The sequence below is a fragment of the Protomyctophum parallelum genome (assembly GCF_964188405.1).
Source record: "Protomyctophum parallelum genome assembly, chromosome: 8".
In the NCBI taxonomy this organism is placed as follows: Eukaryota; Metazoa; Chordata; class Actinopteri; order Myctophiformes; family Myctophidae; genus Protomyctophum; species Protomyctophum parallelum.
Window position 1 is genome coordinate 8,025,104 of NC_139703.1, and position 22,373 is coordinate 8,047,476.

Sequence of the window (22,373 nt, forward strand, 5' to 3'; positions counted from 1 at the left end):
CCCTGTTGACCTCGTGGCCAAAAGTACAGTACGTTGACCCCTGTTGACCTCGTGGACAACAGTACAGTACGTTGACCCCTGTTGACCTCGTGGCCAACAGTACGTTGCAGAGATAAATAGCAAGCTATTATTTCAAACTTATTGACGACCCACAGCTTCATATAAAAAATGTCAGAGAAATGTGCTTTATCTTTCATACAAAGACAATTGTTTTAGTGTAAAAGGTACATAAAGAATTTAAAAAATCAAACATCTATCAAAAATAGAGGTCTACAATATACACTGACGGGGGAATAATAACTATTAGTTACATGGTATAATTCATGAGCTATACAAGGGCTAATGCATTCTCAAGCATACATGTGTTTGCACTGAGCCTAAGAATAAATCCATTCAGTCTACTCTATAGGTACTATCAATGCAGAGATTAGTTACAAAACAACTCAAAGAACAATTATAAATACATGTACTATAGTACATACTGTCAGTGCTGTAGTAACAAAAACTAAAGTGATGGACCCATGTTGCATCCATGTCAAAACATCATCGCTGTCGGTTGGAGACCATGTACAGGTCATAGACTGTAAAAAATATGGACAAAGCGTTCCCCGGGTCTAACATGAACGTAAAATGAAGCCTGTAATGATATGCTAATTCCTGATGTAAGTCGCCATCTTTCTAGATCCGTTTGGTACCAGCTGGCCATTGGCTGGCTCCGTTTTGTACCAGCTGGTCATTGGCTGCCCAGACAACGAGGCGGGACTTCCCCCCTTCTTCTCCGTTGGTTTTTATTTTGACTCGAGTGGGAGGAGAAGACTCTTGAGTGGGAGGGGAATCCCGATCATAGACTGTAATGGTAGCCACGCCCCTCAGAACATACGCGACTTTATGGTCATTTTTTTAATTAATGGGACCATAATCTTCCAAAAAGAATATTATGACATTAGAAATGAGACTTTAAACTAGTGACTGGAAGAAGAAAGTATTCATGACCATGTTTATTAAGGTAATACAGTCTAGGTGAAGTTGGGCCAAAATACATGGGCCTCTATGGAGCTATGGGGCTTTTTGGGTCCAGTCCAGCAGTCCAACAGGCCATTATATGAACTACCGATTTCAAATGAGGCTTCACGAAATATCTGGCTGACTGCCCCCCTGGTACAGGTGTGTAAATGGGAAAAATAACATGCGTTCCAATGGATCCATTATTTAGTAACAAGCTCTTGTCATTTGTCAATACCCCCACTGACACACTTTCACATATTATTTTGTATAGTCTACGTCTCTCAAAGCATCGCGATGTGAAGATTTGTGATTTTGTAGATTGGCTATTGCTACTTTTGTGTATCACTGTAGGATGATGACTATTGTATTCACTTCAATGAATATGATGATGACTATTGTATTCACTTCAATGAATATGGAGATATACAGTAAGTGGTTTCTGCCCGACATAAACGATACACACCTTAACATGATTGTCTAACTCAGCCAGTGGTTTTTGAACCCAAATGTGGTTCACGAGATGTGGAAAAACAGCAACTTTAAATGATAGGAAGGATAGCATCAATCTATAAAATCCAACAAATGCATTTATCCTGCACTCAACTTTATTAGACAAACCTCTCCTAAATGCACTGTGACACACATTTCTAATGAGCCCAGGGGCAGCAACTCAATGCATTCAGGCCTGCGTGTAGACACAGTCAAGACGATCTGCTGCAGTTCAAACCAGGCATCATCGGAATGAGGAAGATTGAAGTGACTTTTGACATGGGTGCCATACTTGTTTGTGCCAAACGGGCTGGTCTGAGTAGTTCACAAACATCTGATCTACTTGGATTTTCATACACCACCGCCATCTCTTGTCTAATACCGGTGAATGCATGCTGCTCAGTAACAGAAATAGAAAAAGCAATTCATTCCTTTGTCCACCTTATACTGTAGATCCACACTTTCTTCTATGATATTTGTCAATATATAATTGGCAAATGACAATAACATAGAAATGGAAAAAGAAATGCTTACTTACATCGAGCTTATTTTCTTCCGCGAAAAAGGAAAAAGTCCCCATAACGTGAAACGTGCCTTGAGAAAATAAAGAAACCGCTAATACCCAGGTATGCCATTAACTTATGATCATCTTATCTGTTCATGCCAATATACTGTACTACAGTATGTGATTCTTTGCTACTTCAATAACCACATTTTCCTATTTGGAAATTAAATTCCAATTTGTAATTAAGAAACGTTTTTCGGGTCACTTTATACAATTGGGGCAAATGTCACTGTTGTTCCAGAAAACATAAAGAAGTCATTCAACAAAATAGTCCATTTTATAACCTCTGCCGTCCTCTGCAAGTGTAGGCCTCAAAATGCTCAACGTTAATTGAACTCTTGGAGCGTGCAAATGGAACCAAGATAGATAGATAGATCCTTTACGGGTCTGTAACATTTGTGTACTGTCAGAGTACACAAATGGGACCCTTGTGCTGCGTTCACACTGGCAGCTACAAAAACTACAGTCTACCATTCATTTTCACTGGAAGCCAGCGACATGAAGATTAGATACAAAGCTACAGTTTACCAATTCCATGTTCAATGGAAGGCGGAGACGTGAAGATAGAAAGCGACGCCCGACGCTTGCAGCCAATCTAGAAATCTAGAAAGCTACAAATGCTAGTTGAGCTGGCTTCACCTGCAGCTACAGTACAAAGCTATACAGCCACCCCATTACATAATTCTTTCTTGTAATGGGGGGGAAGTTAAACTAGTTTTTTTAATCCCAGGCTGTATTTTCCTTTACATTTTTCTCGCTAGTCAGAACGAAGTGCTCTTGATGGCAGTGATAAAGCGCCGCTTTGTATCTTTGTATCTTTTGTAGCTGGCAGTGCGAACACGGCATTGAGGGTTAATTTGGTTCCATCTGTACATTCTCTGGGTTAAATGATACTGAGGATTACAGAGTGTAGGTCAGGATGGCGCCTCATCCTATACCCCATTAGACAGTCTCTCTCTCTCTCTCTCTGGGCACAGGGTTCTACTAGAGGGGGCTCTGCTGCCGCTGCGGCGGGTTGTTCCTCCGCACGCGGGCTTTCCTGCTCTCCTGCTTGAGCTTCAGCGTGCGCAGCTTCTGCTGCCGGCGCTTCTCGCGGTACCACAGCTGCTCGCAGTAGTCGTCCACGCTCAGGCTGTTGCTGCCCACCATGTGCAGATCCTTGTAGCTCCTGAGCGGCAGCGGCGGCGGGGGCACGGCGGCCACCGCCAGGTTCTGGGGGTGGTGGTGGCGGTGATTCTGATTCGGCGGGAGCTGCCACGAGTTCCCGTGCACCACTCCTCCCGACGACGACGACGGAGGATGAGGGGCGCCCGCCTGGCCGTGTGTCAGGGAGAGCCCCAGTCCCGGGGCCACCTCCACCACGGGGCTGAGGACGGGCCCGGGCCCCCCTCCCGGGGCTGAGTGGTGCTGGTGGTGCTGGTTGTTGTTGAGGTGGAGGCTGTGGTTGGGGATGACGTGCAGGCGGTAGCGCACCAGGACCTGGCTGTAGGAGTGCTCCTGGCCGCTGCAGGTGTAGAGGCCGGCGTCCGACAGCGCCAGCCGCTGCAGCAGGAAGCCGCGCTTCATGTGCAGCGAGCGCTCGTCGTCTTCGGGGATCTGCTGCGTGCGCTGGAGGAGAGGCAGGATGAGAGAGAGAGGAATATATTAGACGCTTTCCAGGCTGTAAAGCAGTGTATTCTTGAGTACACCCTGAGTACAACATGATCACATATAAAAAACAACAAACAACACATTTTTACATAAGGTGAAATATAGATGAGCAATGTTAAAAAGATCATATAATGCCAATACACTGGGGCTACAAAAAACAAGTACAGTCAGTCGCTATGTGTTGCATCCTCAAGTAGTGCCTTAAACGATTCTGTTTAATTTTATTTGGCCGTGGACCCCCATCTGAAAGGATGTTCATCATACCATTTATGCATTATTAAAATATTCCACATTTCTCACATCTCATTTCAAACACTGCTGCTCACACTGCTGCTCACACTCCACACTGGTTTGTGACAGGCCTATTTATCACCAGTTGCAAATATTGCTCCAATGCTCACTGAAGTCTGAAAATGTCTGAAGCTCAAAGCCTGATGGCACTGCATGGAAGTAAGAACTATGAGAGCAGGAGAGCTGTGCCTCACCTCTGTGCCTACTGCTGCTGTCTGGGACAGTGTCTGCTGCCTCACCTCTGTGCCTACTGCTGTCTGGGACAGTGTCTGCTGCCTCACCTCTGTGCCTACTGCTGCTGCTGTCTGGGACAGTGTCTGCTGCCTCACCTCTGTGCCTACTGCTGCTGCTGTCTGGGACAGTGTCTGCTGCCTCACCTCTGTGCCTACTGCTGCTGTCTGGGACAGTGTCTGCTGCTGGCCCTCTGTGTGTTGGACCGTCCATCTGAGCTGGGCCTGAGGAGACCTGGCGATGCACTCCAGGAAGCTGGAGTTCCCCTCCACGCCATAGATCACCTTGGCCTCCACAGAGTCAGCGTCTGTCAGAGAAACAAGCAAGAAGAACACGGGCAGTATTTATAGTTGCCTTTCACTTCAGAGACAGATGATCGCCGTGTTTTTGGGGTTGTCCTTGTTGTAATTTGACTGAACTGACTGAGTAGCAGAAACAAAAGTTGATACTGGATAAAGAAAACATATCTTGCTTATTGTAAGTTTGCGATAACTCGATCGACTCCAATAATTATTGTTTTTCAACTAGACATACACCTACTGTGTATAAGATGAAAACCTTGAGGGGAGGCAGAAGGAGCTGCAGTTGCAATATTTGTCCCCTAGATGGTGCACAAGTACTACTACTTTAGTTAGAATAATGGTAGAGGAAATATTTGCAGATGTTTTATGTATTATGGAAGTCCACTGACCACCACCACTGAGATGTCATTCATATCATCTGTTTATTATTGGCCTTGATAGCCTTTTAAGTATTTCACATTAAGCTTAATGGTTTCTCTTGTCTGATCCAGGCCCTACTAACTAGGTTGTATTGTCAAGCGGAACGTGTGACACATAAGACTCAACAAATACTGCTATCAAAGCAAACCTGGGCTTCCATAACATCTGATCACCTCCATGCCACGCCCCACTGATGACACAATTTGTTCAAAAGTAGCCCAGACCAAGTATTGACTGCATAGTGCATACATTAATATACTTTTCAGATGGTTGACATTTAATTATTATTTTTTAAGTCTTTTTCTGTCTGTATTTGATAGTGTACAATGTACAGTAAGCTGATCAGGAAATGGGGGGGGGGGGATTGTGGAGTGATGCGCAGTAAAGGTCATTGTGATCGGGGTCGAACCCGCGATTTAGCAGCCTAGGTGCTAAATTTATTTTTTACAATTTCCATTTTAGTTATCAGCTGTGGTAACTAGTTGTTATCGTGGGTTGGGGAGACCCGACATTCCAAATCCTACATGGGTTGTGCTTATAACCACGCCCCACTTCTGTGGCCAACGTGGAAGTGCCTCTCGCCTACAACAACTGCGGACTATAGACCTAGACCAATCATGTTCTGGACTATAGACCTAGACCAATCATGTTCTGGACTATAGACCTAGACCAATCATGTTCTGGACTATAGACCTAGACCAATCATGTTCTGGACTATAGACCTAGACCAATCATGTTCTGGACTATAGACCTAGACCAATCATGTTCTGGACTATAGACCTAGACCAATCATGTTCTGGACTATAGACCTAGACCAATCATGTTCTGGACTATAGAACTAGACCAATCATGTTCTGGACTATAGACCTAGACCAATCATGTTCTGGACTATAGACCTAGAGCAATCATGTTCTGGCGAGAGCGTTTGCCCCGACTGCCCCAAAGTTGTAGTGGCTACTGGCCAATCACAGCGTGTCCTAAAGCAGTGCTTGTGGTTCCCATAGTGGGGTCCAGGGACCCACAGGGGTCCTTGAGGGAGTACCAGGGGGTCCCCAGCTAAATGATTGTTAGGAACCAAATGGACCCATTATGGGTCTGTAACTCAGTCCATTTGTACACTCTCAGAGTTAAATTAACATTGATTTTACAATATGTATTGGGAGTCCCAGAGATAGAAATTCCATTAACCCATTCTGAACGGGCACCCATTTTGGTGTCAGCATCATGTTATGCTTTAGCTATTGAAAAATAGCAGATCTACAAGCTCATATCGCGCCACCGAGTGGCGCGATACGAGCTTGTAGGTCTGCTATTTTTGCTATCGAAGGGGTCCTTGACATGAAAAGGTTTGGCAAGGTTCAGTACATCTTTAAAGGTTGGTTGTGTAATTCTTTGATGTGAGTCCAGTTTATTTGTACAGTACGGAAACAATGTAGAGAGAGATAAATATACAGTATAATAGTACCTTTATTGTAAGGATAAACCCCTTGAGGTGCGTCATCTCATTCAACACAACAAGTGAACAATACATGCATACTGCATAATGTATACAGTACAAACAATACAACAAGAAATACGTCCTTGCAGACAAACAAAAGATGGTCCTTTTACCGTCGTCTGGGATGGGACACTGGCTCCAGGGGTCTCCGTACTTCACATCCTGCCTGCGCGCCCGCCTGACACACCCACACGCGCACACGCGCACGCACACGCGCACACACACACACACACACACACACACACACACACACACACACACACACACACACACACACACACACACACACACACACTGTTATGGAACTGTGACTGACAATGTCCAATTCCATTACGTTCTCAACATAAATTGTGTGTGCGTGTGTGCACGTGTACGTGCGTGCGCGTCTCCATGTGTGTGGTTACTCGGTTTGACATGTTTTAAGGTACATGTGTGCGTCAAACACAGCTGTGATTTAAATGCCAGCTGACAGCCTTGACCAACACACACAGCTGGCTTTAGATCAAATCTCCTGGACTTCCTCAGTCACTGTTATTGCTGGGCCTCTCTCTCTGCTGTCACGTACAGTAGATATACTGTAGCCTATATCTGTATATTCTCTCTCTGCTGTCATATACAGTACAGCTGCTGTTCTGACTGACCATGGACATGTCACGTGCCGTGCGTGCGTGTGTGTGCCACCCGTGCGCGCGCGTGTGTGTACCTCTTGCTGGTAGGGAAGTATCTGGAGCAGGTGCTTCCGTCCCAGGAGCAGTATGGGTCTCTGGCCAGGCAGCATGCAGGGCAGTCAGCTCCGTAGCGCTCGCAGCGATGCAGCGCCAGCTGCGCCACGCCCCCGTCACTGGACACATACAGCTGTTGCTGTGGACGCATGGCAGCGGTGGAGACATCACTCAAATGTTTTACGCAAGTAAAAGTATCAATACTGCAATATAGAAATGCTATAAGTAAAAGAGACTAACACAATCCTACTAATCAATTTAACCCATTATTTAAATACATCAATAACTGATCATTTAATAACCCGTTAATTATCAATCCAACATCTCGAAAATATTGAAATTAGTACAAGCTTCCATCACGTCTCGATGGTCATGTGACACGTGCTATATTCACAAGTTTTTACTCACTCTCTTGGTGGACAGCTCCATGCTGAGGATGGGACTGGTACTCTGTAGAAGAAGGAGAAGAAGAAGAAGAAGAAGAAGAAGAAGAAATAAATTACATTCTATCCAAATACACAAAATAAGTTTAACTAACAAAATAAGTATGATTGAATTACGTAAGGCACAATATACAGTCAAATCCATTTTCCCAGATAGCAGAAAGTGATCGGCCAATTGGCGCAAATAGTCTGCTGAACATGGAAGTAAGCTGTTATCATGGTCATCAGATGTCATGTTATCATGGTCATCAGATGTCATGTTATCATGGTCATCAGATGTCATGTTATCATGGTCATCAGATGTCATGTTATCATGGTCATCAGATGTCATGTTATCATGGTCATCAGATGTCATGTTATCATGGTCATCAGATGTCATGTTATCATGGTCATCAGATGTCATGTTATCATGGTCACATCAGGCTGTAGAGTAGGAGAGTACAGCGACACGCTTTGATCTCGCCGCAAAGCGGGTGCCTATGGGCTATAGTTCCAAACATTGCTCCTATGGCTGGAACTATCCCATTGAGATAGAATGAGCACTTCCGCATTCCATTGTTACAATGAGAGTCAACGCTAGTGTCGCCACTCTCTTACTATATTACTCTGGGTCACATAGCATGATGGGCAGAGCGTCAGGGGCAGAGCATCAGATGGAAACATTACATGGATGGACAGACGCTCTGTGAACTGTATACATGCTGCTGAATAATCAGCATCTTTTTTTCCCATTAAATAATATTGGTATACGGAGGCACCATGAATGCGGTTCTCTGTCGGCTACAAAAATATCTTTGCTGGCATTTGGACATGATGGACGGCAGCCAAAGCAAACTCTCTGGGTGTAGATCAATTCACAGGCAGTGGTTCTCAAAGTGGGGTCCGGGGACCCGCAGGGGTCCTTTTAGGGGTCTCCATGGTTAAATGCTTGATATTTAGGAAGCAAATGGATCTTGACGAGTCTGTAACTCCACTCTCAGAGTTATGGGTGTGCTGTGTGTCCTGGGCCTAATGCCTACCAAACCGGGGGTCATTGAAATTAAAGTTTGAGAACCACTGATTTACGGTATGTACAGTATAGGTCAAAGGGTGAATCCTCAACCCTGCGTCACTGTCAACCTACACAGTGAAATAGTGTGTTTTGGGAGATTAATTGAGCTAGGTTAGCTAGCACACAGCACATCACAGACCCTCAGTGTTTCTTCTACATCTTCGTGTAACTAATTCTTAGTCATCTCACCATTAGAGAGCACAGCTCTGATGAATTGAAAAAGGTGGACCCTGTTGTAAACAAGTGTATCAATCAATCAATCAACCAATCAATCAATCAGCAACTACCACCCACAGCGGCCTTGCAGGGCTGTGTCATGGACCGATTATAGACCAGGCTAATGGGGTAAAAAGTAAAGAATAGAACGCAAACGCAAATCTTGTCCCTGGCACAACACGTGAAGGGGGGTGTCCAAATATAGGATGTGAAAAGGTTTAAGAAGCGCTAATCCCTCAGCACCACTGTCCTAAACATAATATTGTTGTTAGTAGGATATAAACACAGACACACCCGTGGACTAAGGTCACATTCTCACCTAATACTTCGGTAGACTCAGATCCGTATGGGCGGGGAAAGGGAATTCTTGGATATTTAATTGGCTGCGGTTTGCCTTCACACTGTCATTCGCAGCAATTGGAAACGCAGCAGGGGGGACCTTTATCAATGTGTTCCGTTCATAAACTATAGCCTACACAGTGAAATCTATGGTGATAAAATTACACTCATAACGTGCGTGTGTCGTGCCGCCTGGGACCCCCCCCCCCCCCCCCCCCTCTCTCTCTCTCTCTCTCTCTACGCACGCAGCCGCCACACACTGTTCTTTTGGGCATGGAGGCACAGCGCTGCATGAGCGCACTGATATAACTCCCCAGTCCCACACAGTGACAGCACTCCATTTTTACGGCACGCACAGACAGACAGACAGAATATTATGTAGGCTATAATACACTGCAGTGTTTTTATGTGTTTTCTTAAGCAATTGATTAATGTAGCCTACACATCCTCATTTCGATCAGGGCTTCAGTCTCCTTATTCGACCACGTCTATCCACAGTAACGGGACATCTTTGCGCTGCGTAAAATATGCCTTAACCGTCTCCAACTGTGTTCAGCTCCTCACCCGCCACATTATGTTTGCTTCATTTCCTTTATTTACTGCGGATTGCATTCACACCTGCACCGAATCGTAGTCAAGTGCGATTCGAAGCGAAGCGAAACCCACGTTTTTGGACGGAGTAAAATGCGGTTATTTGCTGCGCATTAGGATTCGAATGAGCCTTCACACCTGCCAAACGAAGCGCACTTTCTGACAATGCGCAGCAGGATTCGTTTTAATCGCAGCAAAGCTCTCTGGTATGAATGCGACCTAAGAAAGGGGCCGAATCAAGTTCCTATTTCTACACAAAAAAGGTTCCCCTGGAGAGAAAAACAAAGGAATGGGTACAGAATGCGTTCTCAGATTGGAGAAGCACTAACCTATGACATGCACTGCCAAGTAAAAGACATTGCTGAAAAGGTATGTATACCTGTACAAGTACACACTACGCAGCAAGGAAGCACTCCTTAAATTCCCGAATATATACCGAACCTGACTTCACAATTAGCCCATTGAACTGTAACTGACGTGGGGTTAAAGGTTTGACTTGGCTGGAAGGCATCTGGTGGGGGTTATTATGATCTATAAACCACACAGATTAGACATCTAATCTGCCTCCTTTTCTTCTTCAGAGGAAGCACGGTGACTCCATTTTTCCAGCTCACTGACTCGTTTGAACAGGAGGACAAAGTGACTCAATGGACCCTGACCACCATGAGAGAGCGAGAGCGAGAGAGAGAGAGAGAGAGAGGAGGGAGGGAGGGAGAGATTGGGGATCAAGATAACAAGAGAGTAACTAAGTAAGTCAAGTGATGGGACGAGATAGCAGTGAGTAGAGAGAATGGGAACGGTATAGAGACACTGTATAGCCACGGTATAGAGAGACCTGTAAGAGGTCCTCTTGGTTCCTAACTATCAATCATTTAACTGGGGGCTGCCTGGGCCCCCTTAAGAACCCCACTTTGAGAACTACTCTCATACAGGACAGAGAAAACGTCTCGTTTTAACGTTGTGACCGAGGACTTATTATTCGTACGCTGCTAGACTGAAACCATGGCTGTGGTCAGTCAGTGTCAGGGGAAATTAAAGTTCCAAAGTAGCTTCTGTTTGTCTTATTGTTTTGTTTGGCAAAAGCACACAAAATAAACTATGTACAGGTGTTTTACTGTGCACCTCCCAGTGTTCAACAGCAAGACCTACTGTAGCCAGTTGATTGTCTAAACGTAAGTAGTGGAATTTGACAGACGTACCGCTCCAAGTATTAAATTAAGCATCAAGTAATTAATTAGGTTGAGGCTTTACAAAAACGTGAGAAAACGCTGGGAGGCAATTCAACAGTAGACTGTGGTGGTGCTGGGCAGCTCCCATTGGCCAACAGACTAGTACACAACTGTGGTTGTACACTGGGCATATAGGATATCGCCTGTCGCATAAATCACACTCATAGAAGTACATTTACGTCAGAGTCATCGTCTGGTGGTTAAGGACGGGTGGAAGTGGGTTCTGGTGGTTAAGGACGGGTGGAAGTGGGTTCCTTCCTGTTTGAGGCTGCTACAGTATGTGTAAGTGACCACTCTATGAGCATCATCTGATTTCCTGTTTGTTTGTTGTCATTTGTGTCGCTTTCCTTCCTTCCTGCATTGTCTTCCCTTCGCAGTTCAAATCTGTCCATCCTGTGCCTTTCTGTTCACCTCCCCAGTTATCCCATTTAGACCTGAGGACGATTCTACAAAATGTCTTTTAAATCATGACAGTTTTCAGAAAAATCTATGTTTCTAATTTCTATATGTCAATGGTTCTCAAACTATTTCATGTCAAGGACCACCAAAATTATATGCAATTGGCTGCCATCTGAACATAATGTTGTTCCAGGGACCCCCCCAGAAGCAAAGATTTTAGTTTAAAAAACGTTCGCTCTGAAAGAATATATATTCAAAGATTTGCGCCACATTATCAAGATCTTTTTAAACTAGCAGATCTACAAACTCGTAGCGCGTGCCGCGCTATGAGCTTGTAGATCTGCTATTTTTCAAAGGCTAAACAAGTATACCATAATGCTTAATAAGTTAAAGAGATACTTCAGCGATTTAGATTTTGTATCTGAAGTGATTATTTATATGTGTGAGGAATAAAAAATATTGATGTCATGAAACAGTGACGTCAAACACATCGTTTTGTGTCATTGGGCAAATATTTAGGAGTGAAATACGCAGTATGATACACTATCTACAGTATATGAACGATCTTCAGATTCAGAACAATAGGATTTAGGTTAGAAAATCTGTGAGGTTATTTCCTGTTCCTTCTTCTATTACTCTTTCATTTATTTTATTTTACTTGTATATTATTTGTTTGTAAAGCAAGATTTTGTGCCAGGTACTTTTCAGTTAGATTTTGTGTTTCTATTTATTTATTTGTCTTACCTTCTGGTAAAAAAAAAGTAAAAAAAAAAAAGTACAGTACAGTTTTACAGTTTATTTTGACATGTGTGTGCTTATATGTGCAGTCATGTCAATGTAAATGACATTGTTTTTGTGCCTGACTTCCAGTAAACATATTAATGAAAATCTGAAGTTTCCCTTTTAATAAATCTCTGTTTATCCCTCCTATCCTCTCCCATGATCCTCTCCTCTCCTCTCCTCTCCTCTCCTCTCCTCTCCTCTCCTCTCCTCTCCTCTCCTCTCCTCTCCTCTGGACCTTGGGGAGTATGTACCCTGCTATCTGTTTTTCCAGTTAAGTGGGGTTATTCCAGTCAAATATGTTCCAGTGGAAAGTACATGCAATGCCACACACACACACACACACACACACACACACACACACAGGGCACTAGGGGAGGACTGCTTCTGTGCCCTGCAGGGCCATAAAAGTCCTGAAGCCTGGTGTTGTAGCTGTAAAAGGACAGTTTATGCTGTGTGTTATGGACCCTGAGAGGTTATGGGTCGCAGTTCACAGTTCCTTAAATCAGTGATTCCCACAAGAAATGACTCTTCATTGTGATAAGGATAAACAGTAAATGACTCTTCATTGTGATAAGGATAACAGTAAATGACTCTTCATTGTGATAAGGATAAACAGTAAATGACTCTTCATTGTGATAAGGATAAACAGTAAATGACTCTTCATTGTGATAAGGATAAACAGTAAATGACTCTTCATTGTGATAAGGATAAACAGTAAATGACTCTTCATTGTGATAAGGATAAACAGTAAATGACTCTTCATTGTGATAAGGATAAACAGTAATGACTCTTCATTGTGATAAGGATAAACAGTAAATGACTCTTCATTGTGATAAGGATAAACAGTAAATGACTCTTCATTGTGATAAGGATAAACAGTAAATGACTCTTCATTGTGATAAGGATAAACAGTAAGTGACTCTTCATTGTGATAAGGATAAACAGTAATGACTCTTCATTGTGATAAGGATAAACAGTAGCCCAGCTCAAATTGATCCAAGTAAGAATTTCAATTGGGCCCTGATCAAGAAAAGGTTGAGAACCATAGATGCCATAGATGAACTGTGTGTGTGTGTGTGTGTGTGTGCGTGTGTGTGTGTGTGTGTGTGTGTGTGTGTGTGTGCGCGCGCGCGTGCGTGTCCGTCCAGCTGGTGCTCGTTGACGGTCGTTAATGTCAAGGCAAATATGTTTATATGTCAAATATAGGTCAACACTATATCTATTCTAAGTTAGCGTATAGACATATTATCCTGCTCATTACTGTGCAGAAATATACATAAATCTTCGTGTTTGAGCACAAAACGCATTTTTAGAACTCACAAATGTCCACACAATCATTCTACAGTTGTGGCCCCCGGCCAGTTTATAACTATAAACTATAAAAATAAATAAAGATTCTGTTCTGATATTCCTAAATTGTGGTATTATGTTATTTAGACTACAACCTGACATTACCATGGCGTGAAACCTATAGCCGACATCCATTCAAGATGCAATGTGATTTATTTTATCAATATATAAACTTTGTGCTTTATTCAAGCACAATTAGGACGGCTGGTAGGATCTAATACCCTCGAAAACTCAAAAAGTACAGTATTGTGTGTTTTATGCGACATAGGTACATTTTATGGACCCAAAACAGAAGTTCTTCTTACCTGAAAGAGGGTCAGCTCTTCCAGAATCACCTCCTCTGTGTCCCAGTTGTCTTTGATCACCGACACGGCTTTCACCACCCTGCCGTCGTCTGAAACCACGCAAAAACAAAGCTCTGAGTTTCATTTACATTCCAAGCCTTCTAACTCATGCAGTAACCATATTTTAAAGAACACTATACAGACCTATAGCATATCTGCGTGGGACAGTGAGTGTAGTGCAGGGGTAGTGTATGTAGTAGCGTATAGCACAGTGGTAATCAAATATGTCTGAAAAGATTGAGCCAGGGACGCCCATAAGAGATGATTTGTCTAGATTTCGCTCGGTGTGTGTGTGTGTGTGTGTGTGTGTGTGTGTGTGTGTGTGTGTGTGTGTGTGTGTGTGTGTGAATGGGTGAGTGCACAGTGCACACTATGTGAAGCGCATTGGATAAAAGCATTTTATAAATGCACCATTTACCATTTATAGCAACAGAAATCTCCCTTATCATCTTTAGTTTGATAGTTCATGTGAAATTGATTAACAGAAATTCTACGAAACCAGCCAGATAGCAAAACAGTTGTGTGTAATTTGACTACATTTAGAAGAACTCCATGACAGGAAGGAAAACTGTTGGCACCCACCATAAATTGTCATTGTTATTTTCCATACTTTTGCAATACACTCATGTTTCAACATTAGGTCAACAATGGATGGCGACATTAGGAGGATGGGTGGAACCTTAAAACACAACTGTAAGAAGGCCTCATTTGAGTGATTCAGTTCCATTCCATTATTGGTACTAGACTAGTAGTATGGTCCCATTTTATTTATCTTCCTCTTTCTTCAGTTCAATTGTACATATTGTAATGCTCTTCTATGGCAGCAGTGGTAGGTAACAGGTGGCCCATGGGCCAGAACTGGCCCACCAGCGATAATTGACAAAAATAAATTGCAGGAAAATAAATGGGGGGGAGAAAGAAAAAGAAACACGCCTAAAACAAAGTTATCATGCCTTAACTCATGTTTCTTTGAGTTTGTAAGCTGACATGTCAACTTGTCCAGAGTCCAGACACTATGAGGAGAGCCTGACACAGTCAGCCGTTCCGTAGCGGTTGCCCAGGTGACTGCGTATACATTCTATAGCTGTAACCGTGGCAACGGACCCTATGAGACACCTGGAGCAGAATTTATGAGGTGGTTTATTCCACCGCACGCACGCATGCATGTGACGCACGCACGCACACACACACACACACACACACACACACACACACACACACACACACACACACACACACACACACACACACACACACACACAGGGCATGCACGCACAATAAACAAACCTGATACATTAATGCCTTAGCTTATAATGTCAGGATGCTCCCAGAGAATCTACTTTGGGAAATCCGTGTGTGGCATGCATGCCTGTGTGAGTGTGCTAGCCCGCGTGTCACGTGTGTTCGTGTGTGCGTGTGTGTATGTGTGTGTCCATCCAACAAGCCTACCATACATGGGCTAATGATGAACTGTTATATGTGATCACAACCTTATTTGTCTCAGCCAGGCCTGAGATGCTATCTTCTGTCTGTCTGTCTTATGTTGTTGTTGCACAGAGAGTTCAGTGCTCTTAGTTCAGACTCAAGGCCAGTGCTTCATAATAACCCCCCAAACGGCACATCCCCTCCACCCCCCCCCCCCCCCCCCCCCCACACACACACACACACACACACACACACACACACACACACACACACACACACACACACACACACACACACACACAACAAGAACAATGAGACTGTGTCTCAAAGTGTCGCTGGAAACCTTGGTGGAAACCTTGTCCAAAGCTGTTACTTTTCAGGAAATGGAGAAAAGAAAATGAAGCATGTGTTCCAATGTAGTTATTTAGTTACAAGCTCTTATTAAAGGATGAGGAAAACCAGAGAGAAGTAACCACTTTCTCTTTCTTAGAAAAGTTAAAAGAATAGCCAAAATAGCAACACCTACAAGCTCATCGCTAATTCTTTGCTACTTCTGCTAACCTTGAACTTTCTGTGTGGCACTGTTAAGCGTTATTCATAGTCTGGATTTTCGGTGGTGAGGAGACCACCGAACTACAACATGACGTTACGAGCCGCTGTGAAGAGCATACCACCGCCACCGCCCCAGCCCTTCTCTCTGTTTTTACTTACAACACTGCTACAACGTTTGCTACAACACCGCTAAACGTTATTTCAGCTCCGGTGTCACCTTACCACCGGAGTGGTGGCAAGTAGGAAAGAAACTTTTGAAATATGGAGATACAGTACAAAGCCTTCAAAGCCTTTATTTAAGCTGAATATGTTGACTGAACAAGAAGGCTCAGTAATAGCCTGTTACAGATGCACACAGTTAAACATTCTGACAACTGGAAGCTGAAGCCCAATTGAAAGCGTCTTCCATTAATGACCCCTGTGCATGTCTCAGGGGCCATGCAGGAGCAGTTCAGGGTCAAGTGTTTTTCTCAAGCGGCTATTTGGTGAGTGGGTGGACGGGTGTTATAATAACACTTCTCCAGTTGCTAAAATGCACCGCATTTCTAAGCTTTCTTAGCGTTCCCTGCATAAAATACGAACAGAGCTTTGGTGCGGCTGTAGCTGAGTAGCAAGAGAGGCTTGGCTGTCTGGGAAGGTCGCCGGTTCGACACTCGGCCGGGCCAGTCTACATGATGTTCAAAGTGTCCCTGAGCAAGAAACTTAACCCCTGGCAAGTAAGTTACTAATATCTCAAGACTTTCTTTTTACCGAATGGGTCCCCCCAGATTGGTATAGGTTACTAAAAATAGTCTTCAAAATAACTACCTTTGTACTTGAGTAGTTACTTCGAACTGAGTAAATGGTAAATGGTGCATTTATATAGCGCCTTTATCCAAGGCGCTTTACATAGATGAGTCCAGGAAAACATTATTACACAAACAATAATGTCCAGGGGAAATTACTGTAATGTATATTATCTTATCTTGTCTTATCTTATCTTAGTACTGTTCTAGTACTTCTTTTCAATCCATGATATTACGACATACTAAACATTTTAGCCAGAATCCTCATGTCAGTGCCATGGATGGAAACCCTGCATTCCAGTTGGATGATGGTTGGTTTGTAAAAGGAGAAAGCAACTCAATGGTTGCAGGAATCCAACAGCAGCAGCTGTAGTGAATGTTTAACATGGCCGTGGTTCAGTGCGTTCGTTCGCTGCTTACAGAAGCCACACCACATCCTGCTATTTTAATGACATCTTAGCACCAGTTGGCATTCTGCACCAGTGCATCTTAAATGAATAAGAGTAGAGTATAAGGTTAACCCATTCTGACCTGAGATCAGATTCATACGAGGTTTCCGCCGGACACACACTGGTCTGATGAACCCATTCTGACCTGAGATCAGATTCTAAAAATGTCAGTCGCTCTTCGATTTTTCAAAAATAGCAGACCTACAAGCTCGTATCGCGCCACTCGGTGGCGCGATATGAGCTTGTAGATCTGCTATTTTTAAATAGCTAAAGCATAACATGATGCTGACACCAAAATGGGTGCCCGGTCAGAATGCGTTAAAGTTACTGACAACGGTAACATTAACAAATACAACTTTGGTGAGACAAGATGAACAACTTGCTTGATTCAAAATATGAAAACTATAATTAAAGATGTCAAACCGTATTAGTGAAGTACAATATGTACAGTAGACTGAGGTCTGATACAGTACAGAAACTCCTAGATTTAGAAGCAGATAGATCGATGGAATTAACAGAACTAGAAATGTTTAAATTGCTTAACCACTTATACCCTCTAGTCTAGACGTAGTAAACTGGAGGTGCGTTTGGTTATAGGCACACAGAGCGCACTGCCAATACAAACTAATAGGCGAGTGTGCTCCCGGTGCGCATGTTCAAACGCACCCGGCCTTGACCTCAGTAGGTTCGTTTTTACATTTATTTTCGCCCCAAAATAGCCGCGGTAGGCTAGTATAGATCTGCTAATGCCCCCCTCAGAATATCGATGCCGGAGGGAGGTCCAAGTGGTTAAATACCCTTAAGTAAATTTAGCATGCAAAGTACAGGGACAGTTGATGGGAGGATGAGAGGTATGTGTAACAAACAAGTCATTATGGAGAATGGTTAACTCACACGGTCCATTGCACACAGTGATGGCTGAGGTGGGTTGTGGTAGAAAGAATGGTGAAATAACATGGCTTAAGGAACCACAGAAAAGGTCTATCTGATATACACAATTCAACCAGTAAGCACAGTTTGGGCTGCTGTTACTACTGTAATTACAGTGTAGTGGTTAGTTGGCCTATAGTTATACACTCCCAGAGTTACAAATTAACATAAATTAACACTAAAGATCAGGTAATTGTGTGTTGTTCAGTTTTGGCCATTGCTGTGAAAAATGTACAAATGTATTAACATTTACCAAAGCAATGATCACTGTGTATATTTCAATTATTTATTTTGTCCTGCAAGCTTTGTTGAGGGTGTATAGAGCGTCGCAGTCCCGCCCCCTACCAGGGCCCAGGATGATTCCCTGTTCATTTTCCTCATAGACATTTCAAAAAGTATTTATTTAAAGACCTTTTAAGCCTCTTACAAAGACAACTTGAGTTGTGAGTGACAAATCATGACAACAAACACAATTTCTTGGGCCGAAAAAACGGCAGGTTACAACACTTTTGTTGTTGTTTTTTTTCTTTGTAATTATTTGTTTGGTCCGAAATATTGTGTTTATTGTCATGATTTGTCACAACTCGAGTTGGCTTTGTCCGCGGCATAATCATCTTCAATACTTTTTGAAATGTCTATGGGAAAAATGCATTGGGAATCATTTCCTGGGCCTGGCGTCGTCATGAAAGGGGGCGGGACTGCGACGCTCTATAGTATACTGTTGTATATTTTGTTCTTCTTTAAGGTATTTTTGTGTAATGCACAACAACACTTCAAGAATTCCCAACAGCCCACCACTCCCTCCACTGACAAAAAGCCCCAAAAGCATTTTTTTTCACTGAAGGTGAAAGAGTCTAGTATAACTTCAGAATATGGTTGACTGCTTCGGTAAAAAGCCTCGGATGAACATTAATCACGCACGGACGTATAGGCATCTTGACGGCTGACCGTTCCAACTAAAAATGTGAAAACGACTCCTCTCAAAGACAATTATACGTATAGGTGAACATTACTCATGATTGTAGACGGGCAGTTGAGAGACGGTAGAACCATGTGCAGCTGTGAGTGGGGCATACGTGTGAACATAACTCCTCTCCTAAAGAACATTTAAGGAGGGCATTTATCACGCAGGTGGATGGGTGGTTGATGGGGGAGATGAGAGACACAGGGAGAGGAATCCACTTAGAGGAGATGTATGGAGCAGTCAGACCTCCTCATGGCCTCACAGGGCCTGTCACCAGGGGTTAAATAACCTCCACCATTTATCACGCGTCTCCGCCATTAACCCTGGCAGACGGGGAGAGAGAGAGAGGCGGGGGAGACCCTCGCACGCACCTCACGGGCATCTTGCATTCACTCACGGGCTAATGCAAAGTTCATGAAGACGCGCGCACGCACACAGGCGTGCACGCACGCTGGCACGCACGCACGAGCACACGCAGGCACGCACGCACGCAGGTAGGCAGGCACGCAGGCATGCACGCACGCATGCAGGGGCACGCACACTCGCACACACACACACACACACACACACTCGAGAACCCACTGAACCTGTCAGAGATATTTGAGCCGGGGACAAAGCGGTTGAATTACTTAATGAGTTAATACGGCACACATTCGCTATAAGGCACACTTGAGCAGAGGAGGAGAGCGCTTCAGCTACAAAGACATACCCTAAAGGGATAGTCGACGAAGGCATAGTATTTATGTATATAACATAAGACGTAATGAGCCCCACTCCATCACCGGCTCGCTGACAGCTTTATGACGCTGCTTGGTTTTTAACTAGGAGGGCGCTGCCAGGACGCTCGGGGGTCGCGGCCCCATTCCATTTTCTCTGCTTTGTATTGAGCTCTACCTTTACTTTTCTCTCTTTTGAAGCCACATGCTCTCTGCATTCTCCTGAACCTGTGGTCCCCTAGTAGATCTCCTAACAATCCAACACAGAATCCACGTTCATTTGAAAAAAACAAAATGGTCATGTCAATGCACTGACTGCACTGTCATGTAATGAGTGTATAAATCCATCATCACTATTCAGTACTGCACTTGTTGTCTTCTCCCCATCTCTCTCGCTCTCTCTCTCTCACTCTCTTTCTGTCTCTATCAATCATCACCGCCCATTTTATTCTCTGTCCTTGAATGCTCTCCCTTTCTCCTGTCCTCCTCCTAGGTATAGTACGGGTCACCCATTGCCTCATGTTTCTCTCTCTGTGTCTCTCCACCTTTCTCCGCTGCTCTCGCATTTGTCTTCGCCTGGCCGACAGCTTCACCACCACCTTCTCACTTTCTCGCTTCATCCCCCCTGGCCCTTGGTGGTTTAACAGAGAAAGCGTGCATCCCCCCCTGGCCCTTGGTGGTTTAACAGAGAAAGCGTGCATCCCCCCCTGGCCCTTGGTGGTTTAACAGAGAAAGCGTGCATCCCCCCCTGGCCCTTGGTGGTTTAACAGAGAAAGCGAGCATTCCCCCCTGGCCCTTGGTGGTTTAACAGAGAAAGCGTGCATCCCCCCCTGGCCCTTGGTGGTTTAACAGAGAAAGCGTGCATCCCCCCCTGGCCCTTGGTGGTTTAACAGAGGTATTTAGTTTTGTGTTCGTTTGTTTGTTTCTTCCTTCGTTCCTTTTATCTCGAACCTGAGGACGATTCTACAAATGTCTTTTAAATGCTGACAGTTTTCTGAAAAAACCCTATGTTTCTATGTCAGTGGTTCTCAAACATTTTCATGTAAAGGACCCCAAAAAATATATGTATTTGGCTGCCGACCCCCATCTGAAAATATGTTGTTGCCCAGAAGCAAAGTTTTGAGTTAAAAATGTTCGCTTTGAAAGAATATACTCAAACATTTGGGACACATTTTCAGGATTTCTCAAAAATAGCAGACCTACAAGCTTGTAGCGCGGCACTCGGTGCCGTGCTATGAGCTTGTAGATCTGCTATTTTTCAATAGCTAAATTACAACATAATGCTTAAAACACCAAAACGGGTTCCCGCCCCAAAATGGGTTAAAATCCCCCCCCATTCTTGTGCACTACCTCCCCTCCCCTCCCCTCACCTGTGCCGAGGTGCAGGACGTCATAGGGTCCATCCTCGGCCTCCACCCGGTCCACCACCACCCTCTTCAGGGTGTAAGGGACGTTGACCCTGGTCAGCACCGGCTTGCGCCCCAGCGGGAGGACGGGCTCCCACATCAGCTGGTGCTGTCTCATGAAGCTCACCACCTCGTCTGGGAAGTCCTGGGTGGTCTTATGGAGCGGGTCGTACGTCTCACTGGGACACTGGACAGGAAAAAAACAACAACACAATTTACAATTTAGGCATTTAGCAACTAGAGCGACTTAGTACCGCTCCCTCCACTGGCTCCCGGTCGCTGCCCGCACAGGCATTCAAAGCAACCAAAGGTATCCCCCATATCTTGCAAGTATGATTGAACCCTACAAACCCTCCCGCGCACTCAGATCAGCCAACGCAGGGAAGCTGGAAGTACCCTCACTAAAAACGCCATAGCACTTACCCTACCCCCTTAGATAGCATTTCTGTAGACTTAGATAGCATTTGATACAGACTTATAGCATGTTATGTAGACAGCACTATAATTGCATTGTATGTAGTCATAGCACGTCATAGTACATAATGTATAGCATAGTATAGTATATATGTATAGTTTATATGTATAGTTTCATTATATAGATATTCCACTGTTACTTTCTTAGCTTACGCATGTTTCATGATAAATGCTTTTTATGTGATGTATTCCCATGCTTTTTTGTTGTAAATCGCTCTTAATCCAGAGCGATTTACAACAAAAAAGCATGGGAATACATCACATAAAAAAATTGTAAATTTTAGTACAATAAGCGAGGTAAACACAGTTTAGTGCCTTGGTAAACTGGAATCACGAGTGAACAATTCATCAGTCTGAACAATATACTGAATTCCATTTTATGTTTTACACTTTATGACGATTTGAGGGTTCCATTATTTGCAGCAACAAAAACCTGAGCTATACTCTGGGAAGGTGATGGCCATAAGTTGGAGTGGTTCGTATTCAAGACGGCACAGTTTATTTCTAGAGCCTGGAGTAGAAGGAAATCTCAGCTCTTCGAGTAGGTCAATGTCTGGTCTCCTGTTACAGGCCCAATGTTGTATTTTATTTTATTTTATGTTGCACATAATTACAATGATGAAATCTGCCATGTATGCAGCTTGGGTGTTCTTAGTGTGTTATTTTGATCACTGTGTGTGAAGTTGAACTGTTATGTTCATTGTTTATGTAAAATGAAAGTAAAAGTGTCCTGTACAGTAAGTCCATATGGGCT

At 43.8% G+C, this 22,373-nt stretch overlaps 1 protein-coding gene and 1 long non-coding RNA gene across 2 annotated transcripts in view; one reads left to right on the forward strand and one right to left on the reverse strand.

The window, feature by feature from the left end:
- Nucleotides 1-2,291, forward strand: LOC310863113. The gene is made up of 2 exons (XR_014569640.1): nt 1-573; nt 1,165-2,291. It is a non-coding gene; the product is annotated as an uncharacterized lncRNA (long non-coding RNA).
- A 137-nt stretch (nt 2,292-2,428) lies between these two features.
- LOC310863112 (semaphorin-3D) overlaps nt 2,429-22,373 on the reverse strand; it is a 134,450-nt gene continuing 114,505 nt past the window's right edge. The window contains exons 12-18 of the mRNA XM_083771257.1: nt 21,110-21,332; nt 13,880-13,968; nt 7,582-7,623; nt 7,155-7,312; nt 6,565-6,629; nt 4,378-4,538; nt 2,429-3,667 (exon numbers count right to left, since the gene is read on the reverse strand). Coding sequence (XP_083627383.1) covers nt 3,044-3,667; nt 4,378-4,538; nt 6,565-6,629; nt 7,155-7,312; nt 7,582-7,623; nt 13,880-13,968; nt 21,110-21,332 — 1,362 coding nt within the window. The 3' untranslated portion in view covers nt 2,429-3,043. The remainder of the gene's footprint in view (nt 3,668-4,377; nt 4,539-6,564; nt 6,630-7,154; nt 7,313-7,581; nt 7,624-13,879; nt 13,969-21,109; nt 21,333-22,373) is intronic.